The sequence below is a fragment of the Jaculus jaculus genome, chromosome 4 (genome assembly GCF_020740685.1).
Source record: "Jaculus jaculus isolate mJacJac1 chromosome 4, mJacJac1.mat.Y.cur, whole genome shotgun sequence".
Lineage (NCBI taxonomy): Eukaryota > Metazoa > Chordata > Mammalia > Rodentia > Dipodidae > Jaculus > Jaculus jaculus.
The window spans coordinates 48,943,286-48,958,633 of NC_059105.1; the positions used below are offsets into that span (position 1 = coordinate 48,943,286).

General features: G+C 43.2%; 1 protein-coding gene across 2 annotated transcripts in view; it reads right to left on the bottom strand.

Moving 5' to 3' along the window:
* Gls (glutaminase) overlaps positions 1-15,348 on the bottom strand; it is a 72,706-nt gene that overhangs the window by 2,067 nt on the left and 55,291 nt on the right. For both annotated transcript variants that reach the window (XM_045147897.1, XM_045147900.1), the window contains 3 exons: positions 2,003-2,064; positions 1,042-1,118; positions 886-949 (listed from right to left, as the gene is read on the bottom strand). In XM_045147897.1, coding sequence (XP_045003832.1) covers positions 886-949; positions 1,042-1,118; positions 2,003-2,064 — 203 coding nt within the window. The remainder of the gene's footprint in view (positions 1-885; positions 950-1,041; positions 1,119-2,002; positions 2,065-15,348) is intronic.

Here is a 15,348-nt window from a genome sequence, read left to right on the forward strand (position 1 = left end):
AAACTTGGTGCAACTCTCATCTTTCATTCCAACCTCCATGATACCTCTCAATCTTCCCCCTACCAAGTACTTTCCCTTGCATTCTGCTAACCTCTGTCCTCATCACTCCCGCCACCCCAGGGTGTGGTAGGAGACCCAAGCATGGAGGCACAGTCTCCTATACATACACGTGTGCTTCACCGCACACTCAGCCTACCCTCACCACCATGGTGCCGGCACACGCTGGAGGATGCACGGCACTTGTGTGTGGGCGGAAGGCGATGGAAGCAAACAATGGTTCGCTTTTAAATCTCATCTCTTCCCCAAAAGCACTGATACAGTTCCACTTCAACAAAGCCTTCTAAGATGCATTCTACCAAGACCAGGAGTGCCAGTAAACTCCAACACTCTCATCTACAGTTCTTTAACGGTGGTTTTCTTACATATCTTGTGTTCTTTGTGTTTATGTTGTCTAGCCTATGTGGTTAAAAGCCCTGTGAAGACAGAATTCCTATTTTCTCTTTTCAGGAAGAAACTATCTTCATACAATGTGTTGACTGTGAGTCAACCTAAAATTTTCTAAGTGATATACCACTCTTAGGTAAGAAATGAGATGAGAGACAAACCTGCTTCCTTTATAAGACACCACAGACTTAAAATCACCTCAGTGGTGATACACACACACACACACATACACACATACATACATATATATATACACACACACATATATATACATACATACATATATATATATATACATACACATATACATATACATATACATATACATATACATATACATATACATATACATACATACATATAGCCATCATTTGAACAATATAGCCCTGTATAAAAAAATGGTCACTCTAGTTGTTGTTAGAAGGGAATGAAAGTACTCACCTGTCCTTGGGGAAAGGATTGACTTTGCAAGCTTCCAGCAAAAACTTAACAACTTCCACATGACCTATACCCAACCCCCCCCCAAAAAAAGCAGATTTTAGTTACTGGGTAGGAATTCAATTTGGGAAATATGTAAACAAGTGGTTCATGTATTACCCTCTGCAGCAGCTACATGGAGTGCTGTTCTCGAATCGTAGTCTCGCTGTTCCATGTCCATGGCTGATAAAGCAAATCTGAAAGTTCATGAACACAGCTGTTCGTCACATATAATAACATCTACACCTTCAGTTCAACCCAAGGGCCTGTCTGGCCTACAGGTGCCATCCTTCACCAGGCTCATTAATGGTTAACCAGAGCCCTGTACAGCCGTACAAAGTCACTGTGGGCAAATGCCAGCTGACCTCCCTCCCTTAGCTTTGCTACTTTGGAGTAAGATGCAACATGAGCTGTCTGTCTTCAGAGAACTAAGCTTCAGCATGTTTCTATTCAGTCTACACCAAAGCTTATGTCTTAAAGGGGGAAGAAACTCATACATAAAGTAGCCATGTCTTTACTAAGACTCCCATTCTTTGAACTGACAGTTTAGTTACACATACTAATCAGACTTTATAAACAAGTATAGAAATTAAGCCTAGGCATTTTTTTCCATCTGAAAGGTCAGTTGCAACTATGAAAGAACTTATACTAGATATTCAGTAGCATATGATCTTTCTTTTCAAAAAAAATTTTTTTTTGTTCTTATTGATTTGAAAGCAGCAGAGAAAGAGGCAGATATAGAGAAAATGGGTGTGCCAGGGCCTCCAGCCACTACAAATGTACTCCAGATGTGTGCGCCCCCTTGTGCATTGGGGAATCAAGCCTCTAACCGGGGTCCTTCGGTTTCACAGGCAAATGCTTAACCACTACATCATCTCTCTAGCCCAGTATATGGTCCTTCTAATCAGGTGAGCCACCTGACACCAAATGCCCCCCACCCCACTCTCACCAGAGATAGTGTGGAAAGACACTGTGGGGTACACTAAGCTGCACACTAGTTGGTTTTTATTAGAGAATGCTATTAGTGAGACCCTTAAAATGGCTGCTTGCATAGACACAAAAATCCAACCTGTTAACCTACCTTCTGAGGGCAGACACGTCTCCAGTATATGCAGCAAACAACAGGTTTATCACTGACTTTACCTGTGAAGGAAAGAAAACTCAGATAACCATGGGAGAAAAGAAGCACATAGTCCAGCTGTCATGGTAGGTTATTTTCATGCGCTTTGGCATTTCAGCCTGGGTCATGGACAAAACCGTATCTCCAGCATACATCCATGGCCAGATGAATGCACGTGGATTTTTAACAGGTCTGTGGGGTGCCTATGGGGAGGGATGGGATGATAACAACTGGAAACTCACAACCCCATGGCATTTGCATGGCTGGGGCAAGTGAAAAGTTTTTAGCACTCATCTGGCCTGTCAGTACTGTGAGCAAGTATGTGTACTGGTAACACTCACATCATTCCTAAAAAAACTATACCAAGCCATATGTCTGACCCCTGGCAGCAATCACTGTCCCCAACAGTTGTTGGTTACCTTGCAAGCCAAAACAAGAATTCAGTGTTTTATCACCTTTAACTCAAAAATAGGCTGGACTTCAGAGTTTTCATTTTTGCCCCTTGATACAAATTGGGTCATTCTCACAACCTATCAACCCTATGACACTGCTCAAAAGGTAAGTGAACTCCCCAAATGTTAAGCCACTGTTGACTACCCCAAGACTTAAGGTATATCTACTTTTGACAGTTACTTGCTTCTTGCTCTTAATAATTAAGCTGGTCCAGGCTCGTTATCCTAAAGGGCACTGAATTTTGGCTGTGGCTTTTATCAAGACTACCCAAAGCTGCTCATGAAAAGTTAGGGCACTGGATCATAGAGGGCTCGTGAACAGCTCCTCCAATCCCAGTGTCACTCCTGGCAACTTTGCCATGCGTACTGATGACTCTACTGGCTGGGGCTCGGTGACAGACACAGAAGTCTAGTGGGGGGAAAGAGAGGAGCACAGCTCTCTGGAGCAAAGCACAGGCCTGGAGCTATGCTTCCAAATCTGAATATGGACACCAACTGCCTCTGAGCTTTTCAGCTGCCTGCCAATGGCCTTTGCTGGACTCCTCTGATTTAGCATATCCAAAGTGTTTTAGGAAATCCTAGTTCCCAAGAGTATGTGAGAATAAGGGTTGTATAGCTGGATGTGTTCTTAAAATATTAAATATCGTAGGAGATTCATGAGAATAGAGATGCCCTGCGAAGTTCTGCAGTGTGGGAACCCATCTCTACCTGAACTGTACACTCCATGTCTAGCTGTCTGACCCCCCCACGTCTCAAATTGACACATTTTAGGGAAATGAAGTAAACCAGATTCCTTCCACTCTCGAGATAACTGTAATGTGGTGTGTTAGATGTTAAACCACCATTTCAGGGTCCCTTAACTTCCTCTGTAGTGGATCAAACTCTAAATCCCCACTCCCTCTGTGCTGTGGGGCCACAAAAGCCTGCCTGCCCATTACAGATTACTCCCATTTCCCAATGGTCTTTTGTCACTGTGTGACTGCTATTTCACCAGTTCCTTTTATCTGTCATCCAAGGTCTTTAATCCCTGTGGTGGGCCCTCAAACAACTGATACTGACATTTCTTGAACAGACAGAAACATCTGTTCCCATCTCTCCCCTGATTCTTTTCTTTTTTCCTTTTTTTTTTTTTTTTTTTTTTTTTTTGCCTTTTGAGGTAGGGTTTCACTCTAGCCCAGGCTGACCTGAAATTCATTATGTACTCTCAGGGTGGCCTCGAACTCACAGCCAACTCATGGAGTGTAACACTGCAGATTATCACCCCAACCTTGGCGAGTCTTGCTCCTAGCAGCTTCAATATTTCCTGCCTCCAATTCCCTTAATACAGACACAGTCTGTCCTAGTTAGAAAAACAAACACTTGACACTTATAGGGAGTATTTCCTAAAATGAGTGGACAGGCTCCAGCAGCCCATCCTCCCATGGCCTCTTCTGAGATGCTTCCTCTTGCTTGATGCCTTACACCCACTTTCCATGGCCTACCCATACTGCAAAGTCCGTCTCCACCCTTGTCTATTAGCATAATGTCCCTGTGGCTTTACAGGTTCCTGTGACTGGAAAGACTTCTGCGCTTAGACCTGTTATCTGAATCACTGTTCCTGATTTCCAGCCCTACCAATGCACCCCACTGTCCCCCTGACACTTCACACTTAAGAGAAACAGCCCAGGCAGCTGCCTGCCCAGGCTCCAGAAGTCCACCTGCCTAATTGCCATTGCCCCCAGGGTACAGAACAGTCATCTTATCCTTATGTCCGAAACAGATCTTGGTTTGCTCAGCCTTCTCCCCACTTGTACTCAACTACTCCAGGCTCTCCTGGTTTGCAGCGGAACCACAGTCACCACTGACTCGTTCTAAACCCAGGAGTCACCTAAAGCTGCTGCACTTTCTAGATAGGCTGAGGCCTCCCTAAGGATGCCTGGCCAAAGCAGGATGCCCAGTCTAGGTTCCTTCCACCCCAGTGCCTAAACACAGGTGTACCTCTGGGAGGAAAGGAACCTTTTGTTCCCAAATGTGCTGGCAAGGCGTGCTTCTGACTAGAGGCAGCATTAACGATTCGTACAAAACCACCCTATAATCACATCCTGTGTTCCTCACAACCTACATCTAGCTTGTCAGCCAAACATCTTGACGTACCTCCAAAATGTCTGCAATCCGACCACTTCTCATCACCGCTCTCTACTGCTGGAGGCTTGCCGGAGGCACAGCCTCATCGCCTGTGGAGGACTGGATAACCTCGCTATTGCTATGTAGTGTTACAACGGCGTCTCTGCACAAGAGCGGCGACTTCCCTGCCTCCCCTCAGCCCCTTGGTGTCACTCTAAAGGTGCGATTCCCTGTGCGCAGTGCACATCTCACTCCGCTGCAGCTGGGCCACACCAGTTCTTGCTGCTCTTGTACACAGCAGTAAGGAGACCCCTTCCCTTTGTTCAGGTCTCCACTGAAATGTTACTCCCTTTCTATCATTCTTGATCCCTTACCTTGGTTTTCTGATTCAGGACAACTATTACTCCTAACTTCATTGTCTTTGCCCATTAAATATTAAGCCCGGTGTAAGCAGAAATCACTTGTGCTTCTTTCCCAAGTGTTAACTCCAGTGGCCACCATGCATGGCCATTAAAATGTGCTGAGCTGGGCCTGAGAGATGGCTTAGCACTTAAGGCACTTGCCTGCAAAGCCTAAGGACCCATGCTTGACTCCCCAGATCGCACATAAGCCAAACACACAAGGTGACACACGCTCAAGGTCACACGTGTGCACAAGATGACACACACGTGCCTGAAGTTTGATTGCAGTGGCTGGAAGCCCTGGTGTGCTAATTCTCTCTCTCTCATTAAAAAAAAAATGTTCTGGGCTGGAGAGATGGCTTAGTGGTTAAGCGCTTGCCTGGGAAGCCTAAGGATCCCGGTTCAAGGCTCAATTCTCCAGGACCCACGTTAGCCAGATGCACAAGGGGGCGCATGCGTCTGGAGTTCGTTTGCAGTGGCTGGAAGCCCTGGCACGCCCATTCTCTCCTCTCTCCGTCTCTCTCTCTCTCTCTCTCTGCCTCTTTCTGTCTCTGTCACTTTCAAATAAATAAATAAACAAAAAAATTAAAAATAAATAAATAAATAAATAAATGTTCTGAGGGCTGGAGAGATGGCTTAGCAGTTAAGGTGCTTGTCTGCAAAGCCTAAGGAAGCATGTTGGTCCCACGTAAGCCACACACAAGGAGATGCAAGCACGCAAGGTAGCACATGCACACAAGGTGGCACATGTATCTGGAGTTCAACTACAGTGGCTGGAGGCCTTGGTATACCAATTCTCTCTTACTCTCTCTCATAAAGAAATTGCAAAAAAAAAAAAAAGTGCCAAGTTAATATTCTCCCTAAAGCAGCAACTATTCAATTTGTTGCGGTTCTTCAGTCTTGCCACCACCCTACTTTTCTCAGCAAAGTTGGTGTCGATGCCTTGCTTTGTCTCGGTGACTCAGCTCTTCTCTTTGAAACTACCCAGACTCCTATCTGTTCTGCAAACAGCACAAAGGACAGGTCATTGGTTAGATGCCTTTCTCCAACAGAGCTTCTGCTCCTTCTAAAGAAGGAGTGTATGCCCATCCCTGAGAACATCTTCCCCCTGTTACTCCCCGCTGAAATGCTATTCCTGCCCTTCCTCTGAGAAGACAGCTCCCATTTCTTGAACTGGAAATGATCGTATCCTGCATCTGTCTCACCATGGTGCACTTTAGCACACAGGACCCTCCACTATTCCTTGTGCATCTTATCTCTCCGCTACTGAAAAATACTCCAGAGTCTCATAAATATACTATTAATGTATATATTCACAGTTCCCATAAAATTAGTCCTTGTGTAAGCAGTAAATCCAGTTCCAGTTACTGTATACATGAACCACACACCATCACACCATTTATTGATCCTTTTTTATCTTAATCAGAGCTGGGGATTGATCACAGGGCCTTGCACATGCTAGGCAAGTACTCTACTACTGAGCATACTCCCCATCCCACCCATGCCTTCTCAAATACTCAATTTAGACCAAGCTTCCTTAATGATGTTATCATCTGTAATGCCTCATTTGGTCATTTAATCATTCACTTGTCTCAAAAGTACTAAGAGAAATCTCTTATCAGGCCCATGATCTGAGACTATACCAAGCTTACTCAAGGTATATAGACAATTCTCAAGCGTGGAGACAAATACAGAAGAGAAAAAAGAAGGTTTGAATGTACAAAGGCTCTGTGAAATATGGGTAGATGGGCAGAAGCTTGCCTTGATGAAAAACACTAAGAGTAACCAGGGAAGCTTATTTTCTTCCCATGAAAGCAGAAGGGCTAATTTTGGTCCAAACCACAAGATAGGAGTTTGTTTGATAACAAAATGGGTGACAGGAAAGTGCTACGAAGCAGCAAATGCTCAGCACCACTTAGAAATGAAACCACATATACCACTTTCTTTCTCGTACATTTTAGCTTGTTTTGTTTTGAAAAAGGCACCAAATGGTCTGGCCTCCAATTCTAGAGCCTCCTGTCCCCATCTGTGAAGTGCCAACATGACAGGTATATGCCATCACACTCCACATCACCTACACATTAAAAGTTTATATAAATCATCATGGAATGAGCTATGAGCAAGATGCCAAGATAGAAAATGAAACTAACAATCCTCAAGACAACTGATGAACTGTTGAGTTTACTCAGGGACAGTCCATTTCCTGGTCTGTTCAAATCTCCACAAACACTCCCAGATAAACTGACGCATGCCATGCATGTGACCATGGCCATGCAAAGACGACAGATATGCCAGCCTTCATGTTGGCTCATTGCTAACCCCCTCTCCCTAGACACTGGGGGTGAATTCATTTTAAAACACCTACCAGGTCCGGAGAGATGGCCTAGTGGTTAAGGCAGTCGCCTGCAAAGCCAAAGGTTCCCAATTTGACACTCCAGGACCCATGTAAGCCAGATGCATGAGGGGGCACATGCATCTGGAGTTCGTTGGCAATGGTTGGAGGGCCTGGTGTGCCCGTTCTCTCTCTTTCTCTCTCTCAAATAAATAAAATATATTTAAAAATAAATAAAAATAGGGCTGGAGAGATGGCTTAGCGGTTAAGCGCTTGCCTGTGAAGCCTAAGGACCCCGGTTCGAGGCTCGGTTCCCCAGGTCCCACGTTAGCCAGATGCACAAGGGGGCGCACGCGTCTGGAGTTCGTTTGCAGAGGCTGGAAGCCCTGGCGCGCCCATTCTCTCTCTCTCCCTCTCTCTGTCCTTCTCTCTGTGTCTGTCGCTCTCAAATAAATAAATAAAAATTAAAAAATAAATAAATAAATAAATAAATAAAAATACCTGCCAAAACAAGACTGCCAAGGTCCAGAAAACAGTGTTACCAGTAACTGCCAGAGGCACACCAGTGTTTTGGCAAATCATTACTTAGAAACACACAACACCTAGCAGTAACAGCATAGGCCCAGGGCTCTGTTGTTAAATATACACACCTCCCCATGGTAAAGAAATACTCCACTTGGGCAGGCAGCCATTAAAAATTTATAAAACTAAATGTTAACAGTGTTCCCTTCATCTTGTAGACTTTCCAGAACTGCATTTTTCTTATCCAATCTCTTTGAGGAAACGTGTCAGAACCAGACAGCCTTATCTGGGTTTATGTGTACAGAGTCATGACAACAGCGGGACAAAAATGTTACAGTTCATGAGTTCACTTCACGCTGGCGTGCCTGGCGTGTCAAAATCTCACTTTTCCCAGCAGCTAGGAGCAGGGTGGAGATGCCAATGAGCTTACTAGTCTAAAACAACAGACCCTGAATTCTTCTACCCCACCACTTTATTATCAACTTCAGACGTTGAATTGTGACTTGTCTCTGCCTCTCAAAAACTGCTGACTCTCTACTTACAGGAGTAGTTATCAGTTATATAAAATCACACATTTGTGGTTGTATAGTGGAACATTACCATGAATATTCAATATTAAGTTATAATTACTTTTTAACCTCTAAGAGGCTGGATATAAAATATGTAGATGGCTCTATTTTATTAGCACTACTGAGATTAAGACCCTTGGCTCAAGACCACATAACATGAATTAGTGATATGACTGGGACCAAACTGAGATATCTACATCTTGAGTGTGTACAACTTGACCATAATGATGTTGAAACACCAAATATTCTTATCCTAAGACCAGAAGGAAATCAAAAGGAGCATTTAACTAATTCATAAAAGTCAGGAGAGCAGAAGAATGGGAAAAGAAGAAAAGGAGGTTGAGTCACTGGTTTTATATCAACTCTGCTACTTTCTGACAGCTGCAAATCTGAGTGGTCCTTGTCTTTCATCCTTAGTTCTGTCTTCATAAAAAGACTAATTTGGCATTGTTGGGATGATTTAATGAATAAAAGCAGGTAACTGAAAAACCATCCTTCTATTTCTATCACCTGCAGTTTGACGTAAGCTGTGCTCTCAATTCCAGCTCTCTGAAGTGTCTGCTGTCACTAATGGATAGTTTTTCATCTGTTAAATAAATAATCATGACTACAGATCCAATTCGTTTTAAAATTCAGCCATTTTTAGCTTTTAAATGACAGTAAGCTTTCAGACTTCATAAATATTTTTCTGTCAAGCTTAAAAAGCATGAACCCATTATACCATGAAGAAAAAAATGTAAGTTGCCAGTATATGTGGATTAACTGCTTTGCCAACAATGATAGTAAAAGAACCCCGTGTGATGTGCATGTGATCAAAGACATTCCCTCTTTCCTTCACTCTAAGCCTAAGACTTGCAGAGATGTGTAAAGCAAAATTAGTGCTTTATGGTTAGACACAGCCTCGGCCTGAGGCCGCATGTCCCCAAGCTCTCAGTGATTTACTGGGCCAGAGCTATTAACATACTATATATAGACATAACTAATCCAAAATGGCATGATCGGATCAGAAGATTAAGAGATGACCCTTTATAGGCAAAGCCAAGCAGCAATTTCATGAACCTATTTCCAGGTTTTTACCCAAGTACGACAGCTTCTCATAGGATAATTTTAATACAGAAGTCAAGTAGCAAATTTTACTCTGAAGGTGATGATTTTGACTTTACAGAAATGTCACTTTAAAAATCCAAGGTCGAGGCAGAGGTAGGAGGATCACCATGACTTAGAGACCACCCTGCTACTACATAGTGAATTCCAGGTCAGCCTATGCTAGAGCAAGACCCTTCCTTCAAAAACCAAAAACAAAACAGGTCAAGCATGGCAATCATTTTCAAAGTTTCTCAATGAGTAATTGCATGTGAAAACTACAAAGCCTTAACTTAAAAATCTCACTATGCACAACATTTGAAATATTTACAACAAAAATACAAAGCACCTCCTCTCCTTGGCTGAGCCAAGGGCCGTGTTACTATGTGCTATTATCCAGAGACCAGGAAGCTGAAACTAGGCCGCTTAAACTAGCAGGATATCAGAGCTGGCAAGTGGCAGAGAGTCTGCCTGACGGATGCCAGGGTCAGTGCCCACGACCTCTGCCTATCTACTAGGCCAAAAGATTCCCTAGCAAAGACTGGGACTTCCTTAGTGATACAATACAAAGATGGAAATGTGTGATGAGAGAAAACTGTAGCTAAGAAATGATTTACAGAGAAATTAGAGGCACTGATGTTCACTGACATGCTAACCAAAGTTGTTTTAAACAGGGGAATATATTGAATACAGCTTGATATATCAAAGCCACGGCTAGTGTCAAGATGTTCAAGACTGTCTTGATTCTTTGCATGTTGATCTCTAAATGTGAAATGTCAGTTTGGGGTTAATGAGAAGAAAAACAAATACAGCTACACGGCATTGGCAGAAAATCAACAGCTTCTTATCTCAGCGGTTCATGTTCCTTTAGTAAAGCCAATGGCTGAGGACGCCGGGGCATTCACAACATCGCTCCTTTCACAACAGGCTGTGGACGGTACAGCTGTGTGTTCTACAAAACATTCCCAACTAAGCAAAGGGGCAGACGAGCAGAATCACGAGTGTAAAGAGCAAAGGTTCCGGTGGCAGACCCCTGAGTATGTGCACCGCTCTAACAACAGTCCTTGTCCACTCTTCCAGGTCTCCTCCTTCCCTTGCACAAATGTATACTTGCATATGTTCAAAGGACAAGGCTTGGGGATGAGAAAGTGTTATGTTTGCTTGCAATTTTTATTATAACTAGAAAAAGAAACATATAAAACTTCCACAGTCAAAGAACTAAAGGATACTGGTAAGATCAGAAAAGAAGAAATGGGTCACCAAATACTTGTGTGCATCTTCAAAGAAAAAACCTGGGCCATTCAAATCCAAATACAGCTACAAAGACCCTGTCTTAGGTAAATTAAAAATAAATACAAGATTCCCCAAAAAGAGAGAAGGTGCTATTTCTGCTGAAAAACAAAGTCCTATATAGCAGCAGTAACAGGGCTGATGATGGTTTTAATTCAGAATTTCATGGTCTTTCTCAGAATGCCTTCAACCCTGCTGCTATAACAAAACAGTGCAACTGGACACACATTTTCTTATTTCAATCATAATATAAACTTACTACTTTTTTTGATGTTAGAAAAATAAAACCCCTGAGCCGGACATGGTGGCGCATGCCTTTAATCCCAGCAGGCAGAAGGCACAGGTAGGAGGATCACTGAGTTTGAGGTCACCCTGAGACTACAGTGTGAATCCAAGCCTATCTCAAAACACCAAAAGAAAAATAAAATCCCTAATGTTCACTGGTCTAGAGAGCCACATTTAGCCCTATGTTTGCTTCACAGCTCTATACTGAACAACTCAGTGTGTGCTTTAGAGGACACACACAAAGATGGAAATGGTGCTCGAGTGCTCTTGCAAAACACTTTCACAGCCATCTAATTTGATCATTATTAACACTCTACTATCAAGTTCTTCTAATGCATTTATGCTGGAGAATGGGATGGTTTAAGTTCTTCAGAAACTAAAACAGTTTAAGACTTGAGGTGTGCTATGTACGCAAGTCATTCTAGCGCCGTGCTCAGGGCCTTATCATTGCTTTAGCACTTAAATTTACAATGCTTTCTTCTTAGACAGGGTCTTGTTAAATAGCCTAGACTTGTTTCAAACTGGCTGTAATCCTCCTGCCTCTGCTTCCTTAGTACTGGGATTACAGGAATGCACCATCACACCATGCCTAGCATTTGCAATTCTTACCAGCAGTATTTTTATTCTGTACATAAACTGTCTGGGCAAGGCACATAACCCACGTTATATACACAACCCACTGAGTATTTTATACTAGTTCAACGTTCTTTAAGTAGAACCAAATTGTAAAAAGGGGCAGGGTAACACCTTTAAAAGACGGTCTTTTGTGTAGTAGTAAGTCTAATGTAGATTCCAAAGCCTGCTGATAAAAATAAACCATAAAGTCAGGCATGGTGGTGCATGCCTTTAATCCCAGCACTTGGGAGGCAGAGGTAGGAGGATCCCCGGGAGTTCAAGGCCACCCTGAGACTACATTGTGAATTCCAGGTCAGCCTGGACTAGAGTGAGACCCTACCTCAAAAAACAAACAAATAAATAAATATGCCATAAGCTTCTTGCCACCTTATCTTTTGAAAATCTACTTGTCTTGATCAAGATTCAATTACAGGCTACTGAGTGGAACAAGGGGTTGCCATGGCTACGACTTGTGGCTACCACCTCAGTATTCTGAGGACATTGCCAACTCTCCTGTTCTCCCTGTCCAATAACAAACCCCTAACCTCTACTTTTTCTCTGTGCTCAGAAACCTTGCAGTCCACCTCCAACCCCGTGGCTTGTTCTCCTCAGGCCTCCCTTCACTTTGGGCAAATAGAACCTGAGAAAGGAAAGCCTCCGGTCTGTAAGCCGCCTGCCTCTCTCCTTGTCCTGTTCTACTGAACGCGCTCTTCCCAGCCAAGACTAATCCTCCACTTATCCGAGAGCTCTCTCTTCCTAGGCACCACCTTATTTGGCCATCCTGTCTCTGTACATTGTCTGGCCCTCTCTCCTCTCTTCCACTTCAAGCCCTGATTCGTTTCTATCAGCTGCCAAGTTATCTGACCTTTACATTATAAATCTGTAAAAAAAATTTTTTTTAAAAGAGGGCAAGTTACCCTACAATAAAAATTACCTTATCGGCTACGCATGCCGGCACACTCCTTTAATCCCAGCATTTGGGGGGCAGAGATAGGAGGATCAACATGAGTTTGAGGCCACCCTGAGAATACATAATGAACTCTAGGCCAGCCTAAGCTAGAGTGAGACCCTACCTCGAAAAACCAAAAATAAAATAAATAAAAAGACCTTATCATCTATTATTACAATGAGAAGAAAAAGTAAAGGAAGCATGTAAACAGCCTTCCCCTTGGCTAATTCTCGGCAGCGTTCAGTCCAATGCTCCTTCTATGACTCTAATCCCCTTGGGTTTTCTTTGATGGACAAGTTTCCCTAGTGGGCATCCCTTCTGGGAGTCACTGAGAGATCTGTTGCACCCTTTACTTCTCACTGACAATCTCTTAAGCAGAGTCACAGAGGCCCACAGATCTAAATACTCTCATGCCCACAAAGCTGCATCTCCAGCTTGCATCTAAGCTTAGGTCCGTATGCAACTGCTCACTCAACATCACTAGCTGTCGGACACCTCACAAATGTCTGACAGAGGCGCACTGCCATTTGCTTGCTTGTATCCACTTCCTCACCAAGATCTATTTGTCAGGGATAGCATGTGTTCCTGCAATCCCGTCACTAGACCAGGCAGTGCTAGGCAGCCTTCTGAGAGAGGTTTCTGTTTTTTTGAGGTTGGGTCTCACTCTATCCCTGGCTGACCTGGAATTCACTATGGAGTCTCAGGGTGGCCTTGAACTCACAGTGATCTTCTACCTCTGCCTCCCAAGTGCTGGGATTAAAGGCGTGTGCCACCACGCCTGGCTAAGTTTTTTGTTGTTGTTGTTGTTTTCCCCTTGGTTTAGGTGTCACTTGTTCTCTCCTTTCACTTTTGCTATTTCCCAAAGTTAGAACTGCCAGTTTACAGCTTAAGGTGACAGGTATGAGGTCTTAAGGCCAACACACTACACTATGGTTGGCAGAGTTCACTTTACTGATGGCACCGGTCTTGGAATCTCTCTACCCCTACATTGTCATGTTAGTCAAAACCCCATTTGTTTAAGCCACTATTAAACTAACCTTCTGATAACCTAGTCAAATACTTAACAGATATAATGGCCCAAGTTCGGCTAGTTTCTTCCCATCCTTCTAAGATTTGCTCCTCCAAGATTTCTACTAAGCAACCTCGGCCCTGGAGCGCCTCTTAAAAACCTGGCAGTCACCCTGACATCTCCTTTCTCCCCACCCAATACTGTGCCCATCCTAGCTCTGAAACACATATTCCATTGGCCTTCCTCTAGCCAAGCCACCATCATACCCTGCCTGCTACATTCTTTTTCTCCCTCTAGTGTATTTCCCAGTGTTTAAAAACTAAATGTGACTCTTAAAACCTTCAATTTGGCGGGGTGGAGGGAGGAAGGAGTGGAGAAGGTTGTCAAGGTCTCTTGCTGCTGCAAACAAATGCCCACCTGGCTTTTATGTGGGTGGCTAAGGAATGAAACCTGGACCAGCAGATTTGTAAGCAAGTGCCTTTAACCAGTGAGCCATTTCCCCAGCCCCTTAAAAATCAGTTCTGATGTACACTGAAATTCAAAAAAACCTATCCACTCTAAACAAGGTAGTTCTACCTCCAACCCGTTTGTACACTCAGCGTACTGCATTTTCCTCACACTTGGTCTCTTGCAACTTCTCAAATGTGCTGACCTTCTAAGCCAACTATCCTATCAATCCCACTCTACCTTCCCAGCTACTCAGACTAACGAAGCCTTACCACTCCTCTCGTAGCACTCCACCTTTCTAGCCCTTATCCCATCTGATTACATTTTTAAAAACGTAAACCAATAAAGACATCGCTGATTATTTCTGATTATTCCTCTTTCTTCCAAGAGGTAGGATCTGAATAGCACGTTTAACTGTATTGTATACCTTGTGTCACATAAAGCCTATGCTGGCCTCCAGTGCACTATGTAGCCGATGACGACCTTAAACTCCTGATTTCCCTGCCTCTAGCTCCCAAGTGCTATGATTACAGGCATGCTCCACCATGCCCAGTGTAACTTATACCATTTTGTTTTTTTTTTTTGTTTTTTTTTTTTAGGTTTTTTCAAGGTAGGGTTTCACTCTGGTCCAGGCTGACCTGGAATTCACTATGGAGTCTCAGGGTGGCCTCAAACTCGCGGCGATCCTCCTACCTCTGCCTCCCGAGTGCTGGGATTAAAGGCGTGCACCACCACACCCGGCACGTATACCATTTTGTAACTCACTTTCTTTATAATTAAAACATCTACAATCAACAGTATTTAATCAATTTACCATCACTTAAATTATGTTAGTAATTATTTCTTCTTTGTCTCTCCTGGGATGGGCAAATATCTCATTTACCACCGTGTGGTCCCAATTTCTGGCACATAATAGGTTAGAAATAAATATTGGCTGAATGAGGTCTGAATCAGTGAACAAACATTACACAGTAATAATGACAAGTTAATTTACATAGATCTGAATTGCTACATCAAATTAAATTGACTGAATAGTTTAATTGTGTGATATTCAAAACTAGTTACAAGCTATGAGAGGATAATAACCTTTTTTCCTCTTGGTTCTTACTTGGCAGGAAAGACTAATGGAAATAATTTAATGGATCACACAGGGGGATCAAAATTTGGACATTAGTAGGGGACCTACATACATGCTAGCTACCAGAAATAAAGAGAAAACAACACAAGAGAAAACCAAAATTCCTGTTACC